At 41.3% G+C, this 26506-nt stretch overlaps 1 protein-coding gene across 3 annotated transcripts in view; it reads left to right on the forward strand.

Moving 5' to 3' along the window:
* The window catches only part of LOC119744309 (transient receptor potential cation channel subfamily M member-like 2), a 51162-nt gene that overhangs the window by 306 nt on the left and 24350 nt on the right, over nt 1-26506 (forward strand). For 2 of the 3 annotated variants that reach the window (XM_038220188.1, XM_038220181.1), the window contains exons 2-12: nt 5324-5450; nt 7756-7872; nt 10651-10783; nt 12924-13107; nt 15283-15452; nt 16864-17098; nt 18265-18427; nt 20416-20600; nt 21741-21841; nt 23985-24122; nt 25900-25956. In XM_038220188.1, the coding sequence (XP_038076116.1) occupies nt 5365-5450; nt 7756-7872; nt 10651-10783; nt 12924-13107; nt 15283-15452; nt 16864-17098; nt 18265-18427; nt 20416-20600; nt 21741-21841; nt 23985-24122; nt 25900-25956 (1569 nt within the window). In that variant the 5' untranslated portion in view covers nt 5324-5364. Of the gene's footprint in view, nt 1-5323; nt 5451-7755; nt 7873-9036; nt 9066-10650; nt 10784-12923; nt 13108-15282; nt 15453-16863; nt 17099-18264; nt 18428-20415; nt 20601-21740; nt 21842-23984; nt 24123-25899; nt 25957-26506 lie in introns of those variants that run through there. The other variant, XM_038220195.1, reaches the window with a different exon arrangement.

The following is a 26506-nucleotide window of genomic DNA, read 5'->3' on the forward strand; positions in this document are numbered from 1 at the left end:
GTATCCTCGACCCTCAGTATCTGCGCAGGACGCAGGTAACGCTTGCATAACAAAGTCTATGGAGAGTCAAGAACATTTTGCTAAGTATTTCCTAACAAAATTGGAAATATTTATCAGTCCCAGATTCGTGTTTTATCATCATTTTTGCAATGAATTTGAATGACCTTCATTGAGATGTTTTCCATTGAGATGATTTACAATGTAGGGATGTTACGCCCCAACTATCGCATCGGTCCCAACTATAGTTGGGCCTGTCCCAACTGTAGTTCCACAGTTGGGCTGGCCCAACTATAGTTGGGACGGTCCCAACTGTAAGTTCCACTGTTGGGCTGGCCCATCTACCGGTATAGTTGGGCCACTCCGATCTTTTTATTTTGCGGTGTCCCAACTATAGTTTACATTTATGTACAACTATAAAACGTTCCCTACAGCTCTGATACACGTCTGACTTTACTGGGGACCGCTGAAATTAGCTATTGATGGGGCGAATCTATAGTGGCCACCCCAATCTTTTTATTTTGCGGTCCCAACTATAGTGTACATTGTTGTACAGTTATAAAACATTCCCTACAACTCTAATACACATCTGACTTTACTTGGGACCAATAAAATTATCTATGGGTGGGGACCATCTGTAGTTGGGCCACCACAATATTTTTATTTGGCGGTCCCAACTATAGTTTACATTGATGTGTGACTATAAAACATTCCCTACAGGGAAAAATTCTGCCAACCGGACACCACTTTTTTCAATAAATTTTCTAGCGCCAAAAATTACCCCTTTTATGGTTATTCCCTCCACTTTCCCTCCTCTACTCTTACCCCCTCCTTTCCTTAATTTCTATTTATCAATCAGTCGCTCACTTCTTCGAGATTCGAACCTCGAACGCTTGCTTGATACACGAGTCTCTTAACCGCTAGGCCGCGCACGATCGCTGTTGCAATGATCAATCTTTGGACGTATTTGAAGTATTCATTGAAATAAACTAAATATTCATGAGAAAATAAATATTCATAATGACGTATTGCACTATCATTGGCCGGCTCATGCGACGTCTCATGCGACGTCATGGTTATCGATGTCATGCGTACAACGTACCGCTGTTCCAGACACTTCAATCAGTTTTGACTGGCTGCTTCAACTCAGATCTGCACTACATGTGCATGCAAAATGTGCTCCAAAAACACATTTTTACCAATTTTTTTTCGCATGTCCACTCTTTCCTGGATTCCTCTTGGTTGAAATCACAAGGTGAGGTGAAAATTTGGATGTTTAGCGGCAGGTAAGTGGAGTCCGGTTGGCAGAATTTTTCCCCCTACGGCTCTGTTACATGTCCGACTTTACTTGGGACCTTTGACATTAGCTATTGGTGGGGCCCAGACTATAGTTGGCCGGCCATGGCAATCTTTGAATTTTGCAAAATGTTCCTGGACAATAAAACCCAGCAGCTTTACAACTCATCCAACTAGGCAGTACCACGTGACCGGCCAGCCTTGCGGCATGCATGCACGACGAATACACGGTGCCAGCGCCGCAGAACATTTAATCCAACAAGATCTATCAAGCATGAAGCATCTGGCGCAACTCCAGTCCTAACTATAGTTGGGCCGACCCAACTCCCGCACTATAGTTGGGACAGTCCCAACTATAGTTGGGACCGATGCGATAGTTGGGGCGTAACAGGCCTATGAAGAAAAAAGGGGCGTCGGGCGCGGCGCGGCTGCAACATTTGTTTCCCAAAAGAAGGTAGGCCCTAGTCCGAGTAACTAGGACTCTACGAATCCCCTTTTTTAACATTTGGAGATGGTCAGGCGATATAGTATTAGTAGGGTCCTAGGTAGTCCGAGTAACTAGAACTCTACGGATCGCTTTTTTATTTTTAACATCTGGCATGTCTCTGGACATGGTCGGGTGATAGTAGTGCGAGATCGATGGCCCTATTGTGGTTACTAATAATTTTTTTTGACCATTTTCACTCGTACCCCCTATCAAAATCTTCAGATTTCACCCCCAAAACAGTCCTCAAACTGCCTGATGTGTCCCTGCAGGCTTGAGTGGGAATTGAAAATACAAATTGTGGTGGTTAGGTCATGGAAGAATAAGAACATACCTTTGGGGAGAAAAAAGAAATTTCACCTTCAATTCGGGAAACATCCTTGTCACAAACAATCCAGGTGACCAAGCAAAGTACCCTGTGATTGGTCTGTCTGATGCCAGTCAATTTTTCCTTTGACCCTTTGACCTATAGTCAAGAAATTTCTTGGGTACGTTCATGATGAGTTGCTCTATGCATGCACCAAGTTTCAAAATTTTTTGTCACTCGATGGCCGAGATCTTAGGGGGGGGGGGGGGCAGAATCTGCCCCCCCCCCCCCAGGCTGAGAGATGGTCAAAATAGCCCGGCACTTTTAGGGTTAAAGTTTGTCATTGTGTTCAAGTAGCTTCCCGTGTACTATACGTTATACATGTACCAACAAAGATACTATAGCTCGCGGGGAAGATGTGTGATACACGATGACGTCATCAAGTTGCGCTATGGGAAAGGGCGCTGCTTACAGTAGATACATGTAGATAAATGCACCTGCGGCTACGCAGAATCTACACATGAATTATAGAACTGTCCTCGGGTGTAAAAACAATGCAAGTGGGATTTTCATTGATGAAGAAAAAAAGTGCTTATGTGATCCCCCTTCAATTTTTTTGACGGTATATAGGCCTTATGATTCATATTATTTTAAAAACGCTCTACATTACATGTAGGCCTACACTAAAAATAAATAAATAAATTCTTAAAAAAGAAAATAAACTCATTAGTAATTTAGTTAATTAGTTAGCAAATAATTAAAATATACCTACTGATTCCTAAAAATGAAAAAAAAGGTCATGTTGAGAATAAGCCATTATAAACAATAATACATGCACATGATGCCATGTGAATCTTGTATGTTCCTGCAGAGTTGGAGTCGAGTCCTCAAAGCCGAGTTCGAGTTCTCCTAGTACTTTAGGGGCCGAGTCCAGGGCTGAGTCAAAGTACACTGTGACGAGCCTGAGTCCAAAGCACCGAGTCCGAGTACACTCAAGGCTGAGTACTGGGCCAAATCCGAGTACCTAAGTCTGAGTCCGAGTTCGAGTACAATACCAAAAAGTACAAAAATAAATCAATAAATAAAGTAATAAATAAACAAGTGAATAAATACAATAAAATAAAAGTAAAAACAAAATTAAATTGCCAGTAGATTAAATACAACAAACACAACATGCAGTTTAATTTTCTTTGCAAAATGGTTAACACCAACAACTTTTATTAAGGCTGACACCAAAAAATTGGGTGAAAGGAACGACACCGTACTTCAATGGTTCAACCATACAAACAGCATAATATTTGGAGAAAAATCTCTTGCACACAATGCAGACATTTCTGACCACAGCAGTCACAAAAGTTACCATACATGTATAACACATCTGGAATGATGTACACATGACAAGCATGTGAAAAGACAAGGCGTTCCTATCATGCAAAATATTATTGGTGTAAAATTCCCACGATCTCCCTTGGTAACGGACAATACATGCACTTTTGTAGCACTGAGGATTCGTGAATTGGGAGCCAGCCAAGTCCTTGCTTCTTATGTTCACTCGGCGCTGCACAGTTTACCAGAGAGACAGTTTCGTGATTTTTCCCAAGCAAAATCCTAAAATGGTCTCACTGGTAACTGTGTAGCACCGAGTGAACATAAGAAGTGTTCATGAAGCGTTGGTACAATGATTTTGTTTGGGAAAAATCCCGAAAATAATGGTCTCACTGGTAACCCGTGAAGCATGCAGCGAGCGGACATAAGCAAACGCTTGGCTGGCTCCGATTCACGTGCTCATGAAGTGCTGGGACAAGGATTTTGCTTGGGAAAAATCTCGAAATGTCTCACTGATAACAACTTAGGTTCCTAGTTGCAATGGAATCGATAAAAAAGAAATTTTGTACGCCAGAAGTAGTGGGGTCGAGCACCGTGTCGGAACCAACGAGTCCGTGCCAAAATTTGAGTACAAAGAATTGAGTGCGAGTCCAAATAATTTTCGAGTACTGATCATGCTGATAGTCGAGTACGGGCTGAGTACTTGAGTGTACTCGAGTTGTACGAGTACGAGTACTCCAACACTGTGTTCCTGTATAGTATAAAGCTCATTAGCATAATACTGTAAACTGTTGAAAAAAGTTTTTAAGCACTTTAGTTTTAGGCATTTCCATGTGATGCACATGGAAATGAAGTGGTGGTGGTGCTAGTAATCACAGAAATAAACTGCTTTAAAATGTTACATATCTGCATGATTTTACCAATGAAAAAAAATAGTTTAGAAAAAAACAGGTTAGACGGTGGTGGCAGCAAGCACACTGGCCCTTTTCAGATGTTTTAAGCTGAAGTGCGCATGCTCAATATGATGCAAACAATGGAAAAAGGACCGGTGTGTTTGCTGCCACCAACCTCTCAAAAGTCTCCCATTAGAAGGCACCCACGTGCCTTGCACTGTTATTTTTTGGGTCATCATAATTCAATGGGAAGGGTTCAGCAGCTTTGAAAGATGAATTACTTGCATAATCTAGATTTTTCACTTTTTTTTAAACGAAAGTCTCTCCAAAAAGCTTCCCTGGTTGATCCATAACTCTTGAAAATTTGGTAACAAATTCAATGGTTTTTTTGACCTCAGACCGACAGTTTTTTGGAAATCAGAGAGTTTTTGACTTGAGCAGTGGATAATTTACCGGTGTGGGCTTTCTTTTAGTAAACGACATTAAGCCAGGGTGGCACTGAACAAACAGAACATAGGCCTATGCAGTGACTTTTTTGGGACTCAGACATTTTTACCATGACGAATCCTAGTATTGCTCCGGGCAAACACTGTTGTGACTTTGTATTCACGAGATGGGAATCAGACAGTTTTACAATTTCAGACTTTATTTCCCTTTAGAAAAAAAATTCCTCCCGACCCATGGATCAGAAAAAGAAAATGTAAAACTCTGAAATTAAATGTCCTTGGGGTGAAATTTGTCTCTTAATTCGGCAGTTCTGTATTAACTGTAACCTCACCTAAAGCTACAAAATACTAATGACTAGTAACTGTAGTATGCATTTTTCCATACAAGTGTTCCCAGTACATAGTATTCTGTGGTAGTGTATTTGGTACTTGACCCCCAAAAAACCCTTAGGAGGTTAATCAATCACGATCCATTCCCCACTGAAGCCAAAAACTTGTGGCAAACTTCTGACAAAAGAACACCTTGAATTAATCTTGTATTTTTGTTACTTTTTGTCACACCATTCATTTATAGGTCCACCCATGCCAGGTTACGGATGTATGTAGATAGGAACCATGGCAGGTTGCTGCAGTTGCTGTAAACCAGGGCAGCATCAGTCTTACATTGCTACAGCTGAAGGACCTGATCACACTGATCCAAGGTATTCTTTATGGTCTTTATTGGCTTCCGTTTTAAATTTGTCTACGTTGACGTTGTGGGCACTGCTGTACAAGATGTGATATGATTTGGAAAGAATGTTGCAACCTGGCGCCACTTTTTTCTCATACATCAGTATAAAAGGTCAGTCATTCCAAAAATGTTGAAAAGGCATGAGTCTGCGACTGAGAAACATTTCCAACTTTGTTAGGAAATACTTCGAATATTTTCTTGACTCAGTCTCCATAGACTTTGTACACAACTGCTGAAGTGGCGTCTGGATATTACACTCTTTCCCTATGATTTGCACATGTATGTACATATACATGTAGGCCTACATGTACATTGTCTATAATTATTACAAACTATGTGTCTTGCACAGAAACAATACAAGATACATATGAAGATCAATCATTTTCAAATGGCAGAATGAAGATCAATAACTGTGTTATTGCTGGCTGAAAACCAACAGAGAATCATGAAATACATGAAGAAAATTTTAGGTAGGCCTATACATGTACATGTACATGTACTTGAACATGAAAATCCCTGATAGTTTGTTCATACCGTTATATGTGAGAGTTAGTGTGTGAAGTTTGGCGAATAAAGGTGCATTATGATCTCGGGTTGTAAGAGGGTGCAAAGTCTAATGGCTCGCTTTTGCATGACAATAAGCGAGTGTTAATGTAGATCAAGAAACCACTCGAGCATGTCCTCTATGTAGTTTGGAAAGAAGTATGCTATGATCTATTGTGTCAAATACCGTACCTTGGAGAGGTTGATGAAAGTACCTGCAGTCAATAGTTTGTTGGACAAAGCAGGGTTATAGCAAGGTCATGTTTACCGGTATTGTTGGGTAAAAATTTCTTGAAAATGGCACTTGCATAGTGCATACATGCTGAAATGGAGACACATTTTGTTCTCTCCGGATGCTGGGCCTGAGGGGGGGGGGGGGGGGAGGCGGTACCATCTGTCGGTGGAGGCACTGTACAAAACCGACGATTATGCACACTAACAAACAATATATGGTGCTTTTTAGTGCGATACATGCACGAAATACAAAACAAGGCTCCAGTAACGGCCGATGGCAAAAAAGGGCACTTGTTCTGAAAAGAGGCCACTTGTTAACAAAAGAATGGCGCTCTTTACAAATATTGGGGGGGGGGGGGTACATGCTAGCGCTGATGTAAAAGGGCATTTGAATGGAAAAGGGCATCTGTACAAAATACTGGGGGTGTAAGTACCCCTCTCCCCCCCCCCAAACTGGCTACACCTTTGCAAAGAATTGGAAATAAGATCAGTAAGAAGAATCAGAGCCATGTCCGTGGAATATTGTGGACGGAAGCCAACTGGCCAAGGATATCACTTTCATCATCTGTTACTATCGTGCCAATGAGGGTGGAGCAATGAGGGGTTATAAATACAAGTAGGTCGATCAATCAAGGAACGAAGACCATGAGAGTATTTACATAAAGTGTATTTACAAAGTCGTCTGTGGGCAGATGTTCTTAACATTTCGGGAGATTCAGATTGAAATCAACCATTACGTAACAGTTTCTACTCTGAAGATAGGGAATTAAGACAATCTGAGTCAAAAGACCGCTGAAAGTTATCGAGATGTTCCAGGAGCCCTGTACAAATTTCCAACAATCAGATTACGGGAACAGTTGCGTTCAATTTATATGAACTAATAGTCATCAGAAGATGTCATATGATCATCTCGAATACAACATCTTGGAGAACTACATGTCTCCTCCCTCCCCCTCCAATTTTATTTGAGCGAGACAAATGCACTTTAGTCTGTAATCAGGCATTGTAATATATGGAGGAGGAGATTCTTTAAACCCTGTACATTTATAAATTCTGTGGACAGGTAATTTTGAATTTTCTGTGGCAATCTTGTTTTTAAGCCTCTTGCTCTCTGATGAACAGTCACAGACAGTCCAAAAATCAGTCCTCTTCCCCTGTCGTGCCTTTTACACAGGTCAGATCACGTTTCAAGCAAGCACTGTGACTAGTCAAATTCAGTCAACGGACCAAAGCAGACAAGTGGTAGGCACAGCTGGCTTATCAGTCACCTACAGTCAAAGCATAGCTGTATCAAGTTACATAAACAGTCACAGCCAGTCCATCCTGCTTTATGTGCCATAGGTTGGGAGCTCTTAACTATTTCAACTTGTCATTTGATTGGTTTTGACTGAAAGGACAACTTTGCGCAGGATGATGTTTGCATAGGAGAGTTTGCTTCACATAACAATTGTTATTCACCCGTTATTAAATTTACCTTTTTCCTCATACTTAATCTGTAGCCAGGTTCAAGTGAACTTTGACACGAACAATGATGCAGTCACAAGTCAGGTCCAAAAGAAGAGTCACGGTGGATTTAGAGCTCAGCTGACACGACTTGGCACAAAGAATCCAGAGAGGTTAGTAGTTACATGTATACGTACAGTGAATATACATGTAGACTAACACAGCGTAACACAGGGGCGTAGCACGGTCCTTTTTATTGGGGGGTAACATTTTTTTAAAAGGGCACTTGCACATCCGTTGTGAAATGCAGACAAGTTTTTTTCTCCGGACACTTGGCCTCCGTAAAATCAAAAAGGGGTGGGGGCTGGTCAAAACCGACAATTATGCACACAAAGGACCAATATATGATGCTTTTCAGGGCGATACATTCTGAAAAAGGCACCCAAAACGGCAGATGCCACAAAAAAGGGCACCACTTCTTTTTTTGTTCATAAACAAAGGGCACTTCGTAAAAAGGGCACTCTTTACAAATTATTGGGGGGGGGGGGGTTAAGCCCATTGAAAAAGGGCATTTGAATGGAAAAAAAAAGGCAGTCTTTACAAAATATTGGGGGAGGGGGGTAAATACCCCCCGCCCAACCCTAACCTAACCCTTACCCTAACGCTAAGGATTTTGGGGAACATAGGTATTGGGGAACATCGGGTAGACCCCATTATTTGGTTACTCTAGTAAAAATCATTGTACCGTATCTCTTTTTTTCATTTTCCAATTACTGAATAAGATTAAAGAGAAAGCACTTGTGAAATTGAGACTTCTTTTTCAGAAGGCACACATAAAGTACATGCACTGAAAATTCTCAAGCAAAATAAAACCATTCCATTCCATTCTCAAGCCAAAAAAAAAAACCATTCGAATAGACAGGTAGCTGACAAGCATTTTAAAGATGCAGTATTCTTAGCCGGCCGTCGACAGTCTGTTGGTTTGTAACATGAAATTCTACTTGAAATTGTTTGGAAATGACTTTTTTGGAGGTGGGGTGGGGTGCACAATTATGCTTGTGCTCGCTTCAGGAAAAGAAAAATATGATGAAGTCTTGACGGCTGGCCTATGGTTTTTGCACAACTTGGCCTGCTAAAGAAGGCCCTTCCCTTATTCACCTTACAGAAATTGTGATCCGTGACCACATTGAACCAGATCCCTATCAGTTTGTGTATGTACACTGGCCTAACTTCTGTTGTTGATGACTCATTTCCTGCGTCCTGTTAATGTATTATGTAAATGTCAAGGTTAAGTTGACGCAGTGTTTACTTTTCTTTGCAAACTGCTGCTGATGAAGGATTGAAATACAAAACAGACATCAAAGAGGTATTAATTACTTAGTCGGAGTGTGTGTGTGTGAATTGTTATTTCTGATATTTGGTCGGGCTGTGCAGAATGTACAGAATATTGGATATTCGATCATCGACCGAATTCCAAATAGTGTTTTTTGTTTTCAATTCAAACTTTCAAAAATGCGAGCGGTCTCCAGGACATGATGAAAAAAGGACACATTGTGTGGTTTTATTGTTTGTCAGATGCCACACTTGTTGAAAGCCACTTGTATTATCGCACATGATTTGAGCGCATCCACGAGGAATATCAGATGAAATTCTTTTTGAAATTGGTCAAAGATCAGCCACTGCTACCTGTTCTCCACATTATTTTAACCCTCTGAGCAGCGCGACGGTAGTTTAATAGTCCAGATTTTCCAAATATGGTCATAATTTTTTTTTTTTCAATGGGCCAATAAGGCCAATTAAGCTTCCATGTAATCCTCACCCCTACTATACACCACAAGCCTGTAGACTCCCATTGGCCAGACCCTAGCCACTCCGGAGTATGGAGTGTTGAAAGACAGAAGCCAAGATGGCACCCAATGCCTTTGTGCAGTATTGGAGATCTTGGTGGCCAACACCTAAGAGCCGCCGATCCCTTTGTGTGAACCCATCGTGCCGTCCAGAGCCAAGACAGGTTGTAAACAATCCCTGGCCATGTGAATGACCTATATCTTGTGCATGTACAGGCATGCCAGGGTTATTGACCTATAAACACATGTGGTGATAAAATTCTCCACGTGGTTTCACGGTGTGATTTTTTTTATAAGCTGCTCCGAGGGTTAATAAGCTCTTTGTCAATTTTTAACAAGCGCTTGTGCATGCAAATCCCTTGGGTATACAGTACGTCCACAGTTGCCCTCTTCGTTTCAAACTTGCTGCCAAATCCGAAACGAATCTAGTTTGCGTAAAATTTCTAAACTGAATCTAAACATCACAGTTTAATACTTGCAGCACTAGATAGTGTACATTGTGTGGAACCTGTATGTGCATGAGGCCTGTAGTTGTTGCTGGTGTTGTGTTGTTGCTTCCTTGACGCGTAGCTTAACAAGTTAGAATGTGGTTACGCATGTTGGCATACTGCTTCATGTTTTAATGAAGTAAACTTTTCAGTTAGTGACATTAAACTTAATACTTAAACAATTACTACCGGTATGTGAACATGTACCCGATGTAGAGTACTGCATGTTCCTACATGTACATGTATGCTTTTCAAGTTAACCTCAAACATTTTGGTAGTGTACTGTACATGTTCTAGTACTACTGAAGCTAGTATTGTGCATGCAGATACATGTACATGTATATGTACAACAAGCACGTTTATTTATGGTGTAAATCGAGGATTTTCTTTTGTTTCTCTTCCTTTTTCCTTTGTTTGTACTCAACTTTTTCGTAACAGCTCTTATTGTTTTTGTACATGTGTTCTAATCATGGGCGTCCTCGATTTGGTTCCCGTCCCCGATTCATCGATGATGTTGCACGTGTGTGTCCTCGATTTACACCATTGACAAACGCAGACAGGTGATCATGTGTGTTTTGTATTTATAACCAGTCTTATTTTGGTTTCTTTGGCACAGCATTGAGCTTGGTGGTATTGGCTACATGCGGCAGTCTTCTCGCTATGACTTGGGATTCACCAAGGACTATCTGAGCGGCAGCATCAAGTTCTCACACTCACATAAAGCTCACCTCAAATACACAAAGAGCAAGGTACGCTCCCACATTAAGCAGAGTTACAGTAACAAAGGAACAAATGTTACACTGAACAAATGTTCACCCTATTCCTTAATTTAAGAACATCGGTCTTTGTGTATACTCGTATGCTCAAAATGAAAGTATATTTTTATGCCCCGCGGCGAAGCCGAAGGGGCACACTGTTTCCGCCTTGTATTTCCGTGGGTGGGTGTGTTCCTGCATGGCATTACGCCTGAGGACAGACAACAAAAGGAGCACAAAGGGGCCATTGATCCTCGAAGGAAGGTGCCTATTGTCCTCGAACGCAGGTTTGTGTGCTTAGTCTATGGGAGAGTGTTATATTACAGGGACAAAGGAAAACACAAAGCCAATCCTCGGAAGCAAAGCAAAAAACGAGTGTGTTCCTGCATGGCATTACGCCTGAGGACAGACAACAAAAGGAGCACAAAGGGGCCATTGATCCTCGAAGGAAGGTGCCTATTGTCCTCGAACGCAGGTTTGTGTGCTTAGTCTATGGGAGAGTGTTATATTACAGGGACAAAGGAAAACACAAAGCCAATCCTCGGAAGCATAGCAAAAAACGACTGTGGGTGTTCCTGCATGGCATTACGCCTGAGGACAGACAACAAAAGGAGCACAAAGGGGCCATTGATCCTCGAAGGAAGGTGCCTATTGTCCTCGAACGCAGGTTTGTGTGCTTAGTCTATGGGAGAGTGTTATATTACAGGGACAAAGGAAAACACAAAGCCAATCCTCGGAAGCATAGCAAAAAACGACTATGTGGGTGTGTGTGTGTGTGCTCTTGTATTGTATTACGCTCGAGGACAGACAACAAAAGGAGCACAAAGGATCCTTTGACCCTCGGACGACGGTGCCTATTGTTAAAACCGGTCCTCGATCGTACGGTTATGTGCTTAGTCTATGGGAAAGTGTTATATTAGAGGGACAAAGGAAAACACAATAGTTGTCCTCAGGCGTATAGTAAAAAAAAAACTGTGTGTGTGTGTGTGTCCGGACAAATCTTGTCAGCGCGATAACTTGAGAAATACTAAACATATGAACTTCAAATTTGGTTTGTGGATTGTCCTTGGTAATCCTAAGAAGCCTTTTGCATTTGGGGCTGAAAGGTCAAGGGTCAAGGTCACAGTGGCTGAAACAATAGAAATTTTGTCAGCGCGATAACTTGAGAAATACTTTACATATGAACTTCAAATTTGGTTTGTGGATTGTCCTTGGCAATCCTAAGAAGCCTTTTGCTTTTGGGGCCAAAAGGTCAAGGGTCAAGGTCACAGTGACTAAAACAAAAGAAATTTTGTCAGCGCGATAACTTGAGATATACTTTACATATGAACTTCAAATTTGGTTTGTGGATTGTCCTTGGCAATCCTAAGAAGCCTTTTGCTTTTGGGGCCAAAAGGTCAAGGGTCAAGGTCACAGTGACTAAAACAAAAGAAATTTTGTCAGCGCGATAACTTGAGATATACTTTACATATGAATTTCAAATTTGGTTTGTGGATTGTCCTTGGCAATCCTAAGAAGCCTATTGCATTTGGGGCCAAAAGGTCAAGGGTCAAGGTCACAGTGGCTAAAACAAAAGAAATATTGAGAAATACTAAACATATGAACTTCAAATTTGGTTTGTGGATCGTTCTTGGTAATCCAAATAGGCCTATCGCATTGGGGGTCGAAAGGTCAAGGGTCATAGTCACAGTGGCTAAAACAATAGAAATCTTGTATTTATTCTGAGATCATAGGGATTAGGGATTAATTCATATAAAACCTACAGAAGACACTAATGCTGTCAATGAACGTTTCATGTGACCAAGGTACATGTACATTGTAAGTTGATGTTAAAAGAGTGGTGTTATGTCATGGAAACAGTCACGGTTGCGGGGCATTCGTGTTTGTAAACACACCTGACTTGTTTATGACTACAATGTAAATTGATTTCAATAATTCATTGTCTATATCATGGATGTACTTTATACCGTAGTATACAAAAGTTGTATGTGTATATGGTGTGCTTGTAATTCCCCCCAAAAATGTATTTGTGTATACATGCAATCAGCCTGTTTTCAAAGTGGTATGTGCATGCATACATTTGTATAAATCTCACATAAACTTCACGATGTAAAACCTTTTTTCCCCATTATAGTACATGGCCATTCAGCCGGATGAAGTCCCAGATGTCGTCGTAGAAGCTCTAGCCAAGAAGTGGAATCTTGAGTTCCCTAAGCTGCTGATCAGCATCCTAGGCGGTGGGGAGGAGGTGGTCCATGTCAACCAGGCCATGAAGAAGGCCTTCTGCAAGGGACTTGTGGAGGCTGTGCTAAGCACTGGTAATGTTTTGTCCTTGGTAATTGTGGGGACAGAACTACGGTAGTCGGGGTCATTATTGTAGGTGGTTGTGAGGAATCGTCTTGGACCAGTACTGGTTTTGGATTTTCTTCCACTATTTAGGCCTACCCTTTCCTTACCATGGGCGACTTTTGTTGACAAGAAAAACCCCCCTGCTGGTTCCCATGGGCGACTTTAGTCGACCAGGAAACCATACACAGAACACCCTCAACACAGATATATTTACTACTTTTCAGAAAGGCGGTATGTTGATATGTTTGGCTGCCCATACATCAACCATATACCAGCTGAAAGAGTGTTTTCGGATGGTTCTAAATGTAGAAGTTTATTCATAGTGTTACCATTACAAAAAAATCAGAAAAGTGCTTCAGAAGTATCCACGCACAAATTGAGGTATGGAGTGCCATTTGGTCATGTGGTGAAATGGCTTGCAGTTTGATAAATGGGACCAGATGACCAAAGAGGCATAACTTTCTAGTAACATTTGCAATATGGACTTCGTTTTTACATCTCATAAAAGAGTAAGGTTCAAGGAACAAACTTTACACAACACCTATGATTTAAATCACTCCTTGGCAGTGAAAATCTGGGTTGAAAAAAAGTGAGTTTTCGACTTGTGGTCATTTTTTCACACTCTAGTGATTTCCGCATGACAGAGCAAACAATTTGGTCCTGGGGAGAGCCAAGTCAATAAACAATGTGGTAATGAAAGGGTTAACCTGTCCCTGAACTGTGCGGTATAGCCACTCAAGTGGTAGATGGATCAAATCCAGTCCTGGGAACTTTGGCGCATCTACCCAGACAATTCTGAGCATACCTCAAGCTGTGGGGGGCTGTGGTCCAATGGTTACGGTGTTCGACTCATGTGCCGTGGTACATGGGTTTGAATCCTGACGGGGAACTTGGTCCTTGTGCTCTTGAGCAAGGCACTTTACCATTATTGCTTTGTCCTTCGGATTTGACGTAAAGCCGTAGGTCCCGTGTGTTGTGTAATGTACGTTAAAAAACCCAGTAACACTTATTGCTAAGAGCAGGGGTTTGCCCTGGTGTTTCTGGCAGTGGCTGCAGTATGCGCCGCAGCACCTTGTAAACCCTTAGGTGCTTCATAAGTGGTCTCATAGTTTTCATAAACTTTATTTACCTTTCTTTAATAATTGACATAATTTCCAGCGCCTTTAGTATCTAATTGTTGGTATATACGTGCGCTATACAGTAAACTCCGGCTAAACCGACATCGTACAACTCGTCAAATCGCTCAAGTCGGCCGTCTGACTAAAGTCCTGATTGTCCGTAATGCATTTCCATTGAATTTTTTATTTTTAAGTTGGCTTTTATAAGTCGCCATTTCGCTCAAGTCGTCGTGTTACTCTCGGTCCCCTTTCCATAAAAAGCATTACAAAATCCTTTGTGTAAGTCGGCATTCAACAAATCAGGCATTGGCATCGACTTCCTGTAGTGCGGTTGGCAAAGTGTCGAGTGAAAAGTGGTTTCGCACGGCCCGTGATCGCTGCATACATCGGTGTCGACAAATGGTGTCCTACTGCATACATCGCATGCATTGTCAGCATAACAATACCAGTACCCCCTCTAGGCTGTACGCATGCGCTCTGTCCATTTTGGGGGTCGTCTTATTGAATGACTATGCTGCAGTCAATGCGTGCGTGGTATATAATACCGGACCACGCACGCATTTAATTCGTTACTGTGCACGTACATATGTATCGTGGTCTCCACTATCAATGCCCCAAACGTGATGATACAATTTGAGGATTAATTTGCTGGATTCAACTTAACCATTAAGGAGATAATCCAGGGTAAATCAAAGCCAATTAGTGCAATGAATCATGTGTGCAAAAGACCATTCATATAAGTCGGAAAAATGACGACTTATATAAATATCGGCAGATATCGGCATTAGCGTAAGTCGTCACAAATTCGCGGGTCCCGAGAGTGCCGGTTTAGCCGGAGTTTACTGTATAAGACTCCTGTATTATTATCATACACATGTAGATGTTTGAAATGTTATTCTGTATTTGAGCTGCATAGTTTTGAAGTGTAGGTCAGACTCTTTCTTGTACATGTACATGTGCTGTAGAGGCCCGGGTCACACTGCGATATCGCTCCATCATTTAAATCCTTGACCATTGTTTGAATAGATGTGTGGCTGTTCACCGGTGGTCTCAACTGTGGCATGATGAAAACGGTCGGCCAGGCGTTGACCAACTATGCTATTGGCCGAGCAATGGTCAAACACCGCGACGTGGTGGCGGTGGGCGTGGCACCATTATGCATCCTCAGCCAGAAGGACAAGTTGCTGGGTTCAGAGGTAAGCACTCCTTTCCTGCCATTTATACAGATTCGGCCCATATGTGTGTAGAACTTTAAGTTAAGTATTTAAACCACTGATCTCTACATAAAGACTGGATAGCGTACAGAAAGCCGCAGAAGAACGCCATTTGAAGTCACATTAGAGAGACCGGCTGGTGATCTATAAAGGACAAGTTGCCGTCTTTGTAACATCGTGGTTCGCCTGGTTTACGTTTTGTCCACCGCCACTGACCACGGTTCACAATTCGTCAAATGTCGTGGTTTACTTTGGAATGCTGCAGTTCACATTTTGGGACGTTTGGAAATATAATCACAATAGAAACTTGTCCTTTTTAGAACATCATGATCTGTGTACGTGATCAAAATACGCGTCAACTCATGATACAATGCGCGCTGTATGGACGCGTAGATTGTTTGTATATACGCGGCCATTTTTAAAAGACCGTGGGCGAACTGGTCAAAATATATATTCAAGCCTGTGACTCGTGTATTGGTATCCGCTATCCGGTTTTCATATAGAGATCAGTGATTTAAACTCAGGTACTATATCACTTTTAGTTTGTAAGCACTCGGGCAACGTACATTTGAAGTTGAAATGGTCAGCTTTAAACTTTATTGAATACAGTTGTACTGCGATTTGAAGTATGTGCACTTGGGACTAATGTACCAGCCAACCGATCCTGTTAGCTCGGTGGTCGAGTGGTAAGACATCTGCACTAGAAAGCAGGAGGTCGTGGGTTCGAGGGGGTAACACACTGAGTATACAGTGTTTAAACGTCGGTGAAGGGCAAAAACCTAATTTGATTTACTTCTATTTCAATATGGAAATTGCTGGAAATTTACTTGTACTTTTCTAACCACTCCTTCATGAAATGCACATGTATGAACCTAAATCTAGTGTGTTAGACACACTAGACACACGCCTGTATGTAATTTTTAAAAGTCCTCAAAGATTTCTGGTTGCTGTAATCATTGGTTGATATGTTTGTAGGACTTTTAAGAGTTTGGCTGCCGCTGTATTGTCTATTTGGCCTAGCATGGCAAAAAAAGTCATAATGGCATGATACACTATGTGATGCGCTCTAAGGAATCTCAGCCAATCAAGGGACATAATCTCTGGGTGTTGTGTTATTATTGGCTATAGGCCTTTTTGAAGTCCTAACTTCATCTTCGGCTTCAGGATAATCTAGGCCCCCGACTTCGGTGACTCCAGTTTTTAAAGTTGTGGGCATGTTCTGCTTATATGGGAACATTCAGTGGTACATGTATGATATAAATAAGGCAACAGGATAGAATATCTCCATAGCCAAAGAAAAAGCAAAGGTTTCAAAACCGCCTATATAAGTACACTGATGGAAAGACTGAAGTTACAGAACTGTCATAGTCATGGGTTCTTTTGCTCTGTGTAGAGAAGACCAGTCAAGTACAACATGGACCAGGACAGTGACGACAGTGCCGATGAAGATGACAATGCCACTGATCATGACAGTCGAGATGACGCCAGTTCCCCCAGCTATCATCTGGATCCCAACCACACCCATTTCATCCTGGTGGGGGACGTGCATTCCAAGCCGGGCGACGAGCTCACGATGAGGAACGCACTGGTCCACAACATCGCCAGGTGCAAGATCAAAGGGAGTAACGGTAAGGGAACCAGTCTGAACTGGGCCAATGTTGGGGGATGGAGGGATTTAGTCCACATCTGCTGCCCATATAATTGTGCCTTTTGTCAAAGCTTCTCAAAGCCAAATGTATCATAAGTTTTGTAGTGGGAGCTTTTCATGGAAAGTATGTAGTATCCAGACGCCACTTCTTTGGTTGTGTACAAAGTCAACAGAGAGTCAAGTGCATTTTCAAAGTATTCTCTGACAAAATTGGAAATGTTTCTCAGTCCCAGATTCATGTCTTTTCAACATTTTTGCAATGACTGATCTTCACTGAGACATGAGCATGATGAAAACAGTGGAGTCAGGATGCAACATTCTTTCCCTTTTCACAACACAGCATGCCACAAAGCCTTTACCTTGCAGAGGGCACTTTTCAAATGTTAAGTCGACATCCTTTTATATGCTACTTTTCAGTAGGTGATACCATTCAAACACATTTCTGCATTTAGAAGCCTGGCACTCAGTAAATAAACTCTGTTATTCACAAACAAATCCAATTTGAGCCCTGCCCCCATGTACACAATTGCCAAGCCTTATTCAAACGGAATACCATTGGCTGTTGACCTGTTGACGTCTGGGGCGTGACAACCAACATTTTATTCTGTCAATGAACTCACATCCAGAAAGCTGCATAAATTACTTAAAAGTCCCATGACTATAATTATTTCTCTGGTAATAAAATTTCTTTCAGAACCGTTTCTGGTATTTTTATGCCCCGCGGTGAAGCCGAAGGGGCATACTGTTTCCGCCTTGTCCTTCCGTGGGTGGGTGGGTGGGTGGGTGTGTGTGTCCGGACAAATCTTGTCAGCGCGATAACTTGAGAAATACTTAACATATGAACTTCAAATTTGGTTTGTGGATTGTTCTTGGTAATCCTAAGAAGCCTGGGCTGAAATATCAAGGGTCAAGGTCACAGTGGCTAAAACAATAGAAATCTTGTATTTATTCTGAGATCATAGGGATTAATTCATATAAAACCTACAGAAAACACTAATGCTGTCAATGAACGTTCCATGTGAATCAAGTACATGTACATGTAAGTTGATGTTAAAAGAGTGGTGTTAGGTTCATGGGAACAGTCACGTTTGTGGGGCATTTGTGTTTGTAGACACACCTGACTTGTTCTAACTTTAATCATAACAGCAACCGTGCCTGTGCTGCATGTGGTCTTTGGTGGTGATTACTCAGTCTTCCAGACCATTCATGATGCAGTCACCAAGCATCAGATCCCGGTCCTGGTCATTCCTGACACCGGTGGGGCAGCTGATGTGCTGACGTTTGCTATAAACAAGAGGGCCGAGGCTGGGTTTGTTAATATTTGTGTCTTTAAATTTGGAAAACTTTACCCCTTTGTTGCAGATTTTATAAAGGTGATGTACATATATACACCATCTGCATTTGTCGTCATTATATGAAATGGACCGATTTAACGGCTGGTATTAACCCTTACCCTACTTGACCCTCCAACGCATGCCAATATGTGCCTCAAGAAAATCTCCTATGTTTTTTGCATGGCCCTCCAATATCTGCCATGTCATTTCAAGGGTAACTGGACAGGCACTCCAATACATGCCACAGAGAACAATGAGAGTCCTCTGATAACAAAGTGAGTGCCCCCAGCTGGTCAGTATCAGGCACCCTCCAGGGCCTCCAACTCCTGCCAATTGGAGCCTTCACTGTCAAGATAGTTTATCTGCCAATATACTGCAGCTGGAGGGCATTGGCATAACCAACTGACATGCAGTAAACTACCCTCAGAGAGTAAGGGTTAATTGTTAAATAGTATTAATTATTGTTATTATTATTTATTTCTGGTAATGAAGGATTCCTCAAATGTGCCCTAGGCACTGTAGCTTGCAAGCCTGAAGAAACCTCTCTACAGAGAGAAGACAATGAGAAGAAATCACAGTTTTAGAGGTGGGAGGAAAACTCCAGAAGAATATGTGGAGAAAAAATATCTGGGGAAATCCCACGGACTGAAAACCCAATCCACATGAATCTCGGGTGAGATTCGAACCCGGGTCACGGTGGTGGAAGGCGAGGAAAGTACCGCTACGCAAACCGGACTCCACAGGTTAACTCAAAGTGTATAGCTGGCTCATGCCCTTAATTGATGTACCGGTGGTATTTAAAGAAATAAATATGAATACACAGTGATGGCTTGAACCATCCGTAGTACTGATACAAAATTCCTCTTTTCTTGAACATGACAGCATACCAGATGCAACAATTTCACAGGATGCTTGATACTAATATTTGTCTTCAGTCAAGTACATGTAGGCAAATGGAGGCAAATGTTGGAATGTAGGCAAATGGTGTAGGACTACATATTTAAACATTACCTTTACATGTATGCTGTTTCTGCATTGGACTAATTTGGGTAAAACTAATTTGGGTAAAACATGTAGTTGTCAACACAAAAATGGCTTGCTGCCATGTATTTTTCTTCTCTCTATTTTTAAAATGGCCATAATAAACACTGCAAAAAGAAGAAGAATGTCCACACTCATTGGAGGGTCACAATTTTTAACCTGATTGTCTTATGATAACGTCATTTATATAAATTTTGTTAGTTGCATTTTGCCACCCCGTTTGCTACCAAAGACTGTAAATCGTCCAAGACTGACAGCGGCTTATGAAAATGATGCAGCTTGAAAAGTTGCAAATTGAAAGAGTACACGAGTCGAGTGGAAATGGCTGCATGACAATGTGACACTGCCCGAAACGAACAGCAGGAAATATCAAAGCCTCAAAGGCACCGTGCTTGTATGCAGGTGAAATTGAAAAAAACCCGCTTTGTTTGAACACTGTTCAGTCGATAAGGGCCAATGAATTACGGGCATGTGTGTTTGCGCTTAGCAATTTCTCCTGCAACTTTTCAAAGTGCATCCTTTTTTCATAAACCGTTGTCAATCTTGGACGATTTGCGGTCTTTGGTAGCAAATGAGGTATCAAAATGTAGCTACCAAAAGTCCCCAAATGTTTATATAAAAGATGTTATCATGAGTGTGGACTTACTTTTTTTGTGGTGTTTATTACAAAAATATTGTTACAATATTAACATCCTCATCACAGCTTAAGTTGTGTGTGCAAGAATTTTCCTTCATGTACATGTACATGAAGCAGGCAAACTGTTCTTCAGAACTTATTTTGATTTGATCGATTTAGCACTCAAATGAAGGCTTTGTAAAACCAGGGTGGAAACACATCATGAAATGTTTTTGTTTTGTTCACCAAGTAGGTATTCTTCCATCGATAAGTTGGTCCCTTTTTGTTGTTTTGTTCTCTCTTCAGAGAAGAAAACATTGCCTTCGATGTCAAAATTACCCACGAGATAAGGATGAAGCTTGGTTTGGATCCTAAATGCTTTGTGAAGACCAAGGACCTCATTAAAGGGATCATCAAAAGGCGTCATCTCATCAACGTCTATAATCAAGATGTCAGAATTGACGAAGCCATATTGCGAGCTCTCATGAATGGTATGCACTGCCAAACAAAACTTTGGTTCGCTTTGTACTTTACAGGACTGCAAATGGAAGTTGACTTTGATGCCATTAAAAAAATTGCAATAACCAGAGTTGAAATGTGTTCAATTCTTGTGAATTCACAGCGTAAAAAGTTGACTTGATGATACAAAATTGCAACTTTGTAATTGTGCTGTGTATGAACTGTCCCATACACACATACTGGAATTTGTATCCTTGAGGAGACATTTCTTTGTTCTCGTGAAGTTAACTTTTCGAGTTTGAAAGTGAAGTTTCAAAATGCTCTTATTTTAACCAGAATTAATTTCCTTGGCTGAAATTTGGACTTAATATCCCTTTTCTAAAACTCTTCCATTTGCGACAGATCAACCCACCTTGGAAATTCCTAGTGTTTGAGTAAAATCCATCTATTTCGTGAAAAACCTTGTGGAGACGTATTCATCTATAGAAATTGCCCTGTGGAGACGTATACAATCTTTTGTTCCCTATTGTTCACTCGTCTCCAGAGGGTACCGTGTATCAGATCATGTATACATTTACACGCAGGTTTGTTTACGGTGTAAAATCAAGGACTTCCAATTGTTCCTCGTCATCGATCTTTTGGTCATACTTAAATCTGGGGTGCTGTGGTCCAATGGTTTCTGGCAGTGGCTGCTTAATTGCTTAATGCGCCGCAGCATCTTGTAAACCATTATAAAGGTGCTACATAAAGGTTCTCATATTTCTCATGTATTTTATTTACCTGTCTCTAATAATAGACATATTTTTCAGCGCCTTGAGTACCTAATTGTTGGTAGATACGTGCGCTATATAAGACTTCAATATTATTATTATTATGTCTTGGCAACAGCTCCCATTGGTTTTGTACACGTTTTCTAACCGAAGTCGTTCTCGATTTGACTCCTGTTCTCAATTACATAAGGATATTTCACATGTGTGTCATCATTCATAATTTGGAAGAAGAGTTTTAAGCTGTTCTGAATTGTCATGCATTAACAGTGTGTACTTAATTTCTAACAATGGAGTGGTTTCTGGAATATTCATAGTTACATGAATTTATTCAATGTTATTCTACATGTAATTCATTGAATATTGATTAATACTCTTAATTGATGTATTGCTTCCTGTGTTTAGCCAACCGCGGGTGTAAAGGCCAGGACGACCTCCATCTTGCTGTGATCTGGAACCGGATAGATCTGGCCAAAAAAGAACTTCTCGCACACCGGAAATGGAAGGTACATATGTACATTAATGTGTTCCCTTCTCTCAAATGGGGGAAGACATTTCAACAACAATCTTGGGCCACCGAAAAAAGTCTGTTTTTTAATTTCACTAATTAACCCTTACCCTACTAGACCCTCCAACGCATGCCAATATGTGCCTCAAGAAAATCTCCTATGTTTTTTGCATGGCCCTCCAATATCTGCCATGTCATTTCAAGGGTAACTGGACAGGCACTCCAATACATGCCACAGAGAACAATGAGAGTCCTCTGATAACAATCAAGTGCCCCCAGCTGGTCAGTATCAGGTACCCTCCAGGGCCTCCAACTCCTGCCAATTGGAGCCTTCACTGCTACATCAAAGTATCCTCCAATAAACTGCAGCTGGAGGGCATTGGCATAACCAACTGACATGCAGTAAACTACCCTCAGAGAGTAAGGGTTAAACAAACTGAATATCTTCACATGATGTTTGTAGGGTCTCCAATTGTATATGAGGAATTTGTTTTTGTTGCAGATTTTCCCCAGAGCCGTGAGGATAATTAAGGGAATAAATATGTGCGTGGCCAGTTTTAAAGTCCGTTTTAAACCTATTCTGTTATTATTTTTTACGCTGTGAATTGAGCAAAAAAGTCTGCGGTCAAGCGCTCTGTAACGATATGTTACGCGATACGCCAAGAAATAATAGAGCCGGCCAATCACGGTCGTGTCTAGGATTTGTAGATTATGCGCGCCCGGCTGTTGTTGTATTTCAAACACACTGCATCCGAATCGACCTATCACAATCTTAGTCCAGATTTGGGAATGAAATGACGTCACAATTTAGTAACGTCGACTCCCATTGGCTGGCGCACGGGGTCGCATAAATTTGCATTCCTAGATATATCAGACATTCGATGGGGCTCCGTGGAGAACGGGTGATACTCAAACTATCTCCTCTGTTAACAAATGTTGTTTAGGATGTTTTCTCTACTTTTTAGGCAGTATGCAGTCTGTGAGATACATGTACAATACACTGTCCAAAATGTCAAAAACATCCTTCCTTCCTGCTTAATCAGAGACCCCATTTGAATTTGATCTTCACAGATGATATTAAGGTAAGTTGTTGCGGTAGCACCATGTGGCAAAATCTCTGTTGTGAGTATGTGTGGTTCTGAAAAAAACCTGAGGGTACTCAACGTTTCGGACACAAGGGCGGATCCAGAACACAATTTGGGGGGGGGGGGCCAAAAAAATTTTGGTTCCCCAAAAAAGTGGGTCCAAAAAATTACGGCGTGGGGTTCGGGGCCCGCTTAAGGGCCCGAAAATTTTTGGATTCTAGATGCTCTGTGGTGCGATCTGAGGCAATTTCTGACCACTTTAACCAATGTTTTTTTGAGGAAAAGATGGTGGTATACTGATTGCCTGCCTTTATTGCGATGTCACATAAAAACAAAAAAAAGTTGGTTTCGTTTTGGGGGGGGGGGGGGGGCATGGGCCCCTTTGGCCCCCCCCTGGATCCGCCCTTGTTCGGACAGTATGCTCTGCCCGTCGTCAGGAGACTGTTCATCAGGCCATGATACCAGTTTTTGAGACAGACAGAACATACTGTCATTGAGTACCCCTCCGGTTTTTTTTCAGAACCACACATACTCACAAATGAGATTTTGCCACACGTTGCTACCACAACAACTTACCTTATTATTACCCTTCACCGGGGTCCGCTCATATGTCCGATGCCTCATAGGTCCGACGCCTCATAGGTCTGACAAAATCGCCTCCCTAACCAAAATAAAGGCCCATAAGTCCGACGCCTCATATGTCCGAGGCCTCATAGCTCCGACACCTCGTAAGTCCGACAAATCAAACGCCTCATTTTTCCGACGTCAGACTTATGAGGCATCGGACTTATGAGGCGTCGGACCTATGAGGCAGAATAAATAAATTTTATGCCTCATAAGTACGATGCCTCATAAGTCCGAAATTTCGGACATATGAGGCGTCGGACCTATGAGGCATCGGACTTATGATACGCCCCCCCCCCTTCACCATGCAAACCTTCAAATCTCAACAGATGATATTAATCTATCCCATAACATTATGTCTAAAACTAATTTTGCATCCACTCCGCTTCGACCAGACTTAAGTTTTCTTTTTTTTGGACGTGTTCGTCACAGGCAAGTGAGTTGAGGGACTCCTTGTACTATGCCCTGGTCAACAACCAGCCAAAGTTTGTCAAGCTCTTCATTGCTGAGGGAAACATTGACTTGAAGAAGTTCCTGTCAACAGAGATGCTTGTTGATCTGTACAACGAGGTGAGGCCAGACAGTTTAGAAAAGGGGTCATTCACTACATCATGTATCACGATAATTGCGATAAAAATACTGCAGTTCGGTACCACGATATCAATGCCTGTTATAGCAATACCTGGCTATGAATAAACTATTTTCATCACAACACGTCATGTGATTGTGAATACACAATTTTAACATTCCAAATTGTACTTCCAGAAGTTGAGAACAAGGCAGCTGTGGCAGTGTCACGGCATTGTAAACATCAGAATACTAGCACGCAGTGCACATTTGATCCATGTGGAAAAGCTCGATATATATGTCAAACAGGTAGCATTAATGTTATAATAATATAATAATATAATATAAATGGAGCATTTATAAAGCGCTTTTAACAAAGATCAAAGCGCTGTACAAAACTACAAATCTACAAATAAACAAGGCAAAAACAAAAACAAAACAAAAAACTTAATTTAAGAATAACTCAAGGGAACCAGGGAATAATGAGAGGTAAAGATGAAGGTGAACTGATTTAAAGAAACGATGTGTTTTCAGCGATTTCTTGAATGTGATGATTGACGATGCAAGTCGGATGTGTTGAGGAATCTTGTTCCACTCCCTGGGGCCAGCAATCGAGAAAGCTTTGTCACCTATGGTTTTAGTGTTAATAGGAACATGTAATCGGGAAGTGTCTGTTGAAGACCTATATAAGAAGAATAATGTCGTACTTCATAATTATTACCCCTGTTCATCAGGCCATGAGACCAGTTTTTGCAGCAGCTCGAGATCAGCACATTCTGGTCTCTACCTTCACAGATACTCCTGGGTGGAGGGAGGCAATTGTAGTAAAGTGTCTTGCCCAAGAACACAAAGCACCATGTTCCCCGTCAGGGTTAGAACCCATGTACCACAACACATGAGTCGAACACCGTAACCATTGGACCGCCGCGCTCAGTATAACTTGAGTTCACAGTTCGTGTATATATTGCAATATGTATCCTAACGTGTTCTTAGTATCATGATGTATGTTGCAATTTGGTATCGTTACAGTCCTATATGAACTGACCGCTCCAAAAGTTAATTCAAACTTGAGCACAAAAAATAGGCACTACTGACATTTTGTACACAATACATTTGTACCCAGCTTGCCCTTTTTTGGCATAAATCTGCATGTCATTAGACCTGTCGGGATTGGGCATTTGGTTTTGATAACGGCGTTTTCAACAGTGTGGCATTTTTCCCATCATGCAAGCTTTTCAGAAATGGTTTGAAATGTTAAAGAGTTAACTATTTGACAAGGGGCTTTGATAGCCTTTTAGATGAAACACATGTGTTGAGTGATTTACCAAGTTGATTTATAAGTGGTGTAGTGTGCAGTGATGGCAGTTTGCCAAATTCTTCATTCCCTTCGGCAGATTTGTAATTCAAATTTGCAAAGTCTTTATGAATTCTTTTGCGAATTTGTTCATCCGGTTCAGTGTAATCAGTTATTTTTCTATTCAACAAAATTTTGTTAAATGCATGTTTGGTAACATTCACATTTTGAATGGAATGAAGAATATGCCGAACGAAAGGATGATTCTAGCAAAGCTAGTGGTACATGTTTGACCCATTGTAGGCAGTTTTGGAGCTCCATACGGAGCGGCCAGTTAACACCTACATCTAAATGCAATAAAGTTCTAGTTTGGTTACATGTTGATTAGAATCAACTTGACGATTTCAAGACGATGGACCACTGTCTATTAAACTTACTTTTTTTTTTTATTATCCTACGTCTGTTTTTCCACCCTTGTTTATTCAGACCAAGGATGAGTCTTCTGTCCTATACAGTCTCCTTGACAAGCAGAGAGTGAAAAGGGTAAGGTTACATGTACATGTATGTGAGGGTTTCAGCTCACTTCAGATCTGCACCCGATTTCACGAAGCGCTGCGACGCGTCGCAACTCGAGTTACGACGTGTAACACGTCGCAACTTGCGACACGTCGTATCATCCATTTCGTGAAAGTTGCGATGTGTTAAAGGTGTCGTAAGTTCCTTGACAACGGCTTAAAACACATGTCTAGTGGTCATCGCAAAACAAGAAGAGTCCCTTTCTTAGCCAGTTTAATGCCATAAACATTACATAAACGGGATTATAATACCGAGGCAATGTGTGTAAAGTTGTAAATAAAAAATTCATTGAATAATTAAGAATTAGACTGGAATATTGCAGCTGAAATTTCAAAGTAGTTACAGTCCACTGAGAGCTTGTTTTCCTTCAAATTTGCATCGCACGACCGCCATTTTGTTTTACGTTTTAACATATTTTGAGCGGAGATCCGACGACTCTTTGTTGAATATCAGACAACTATTTACTGTACGCTGACTTAATACATAAAACAGTCACCGAGTTGTGCTATAAATACAC

This window comes from Patiria miniata, unplaced genomic scaffold (genome assembly GCF_015706575.1).
Source record: "Patiria miniata isolate m_02_andy unplaced genomic scaffold, ASM1570657v1 HiC_scaffold_12, whole genome shotgun sequence".
Taxonomy (NCBI): domain Eukaryota; kingdom Metazoa; phylum Echinodermata; class Asteroidea; order Valvatida; family Asterinidae; genus Patiria; species Patiria miniata.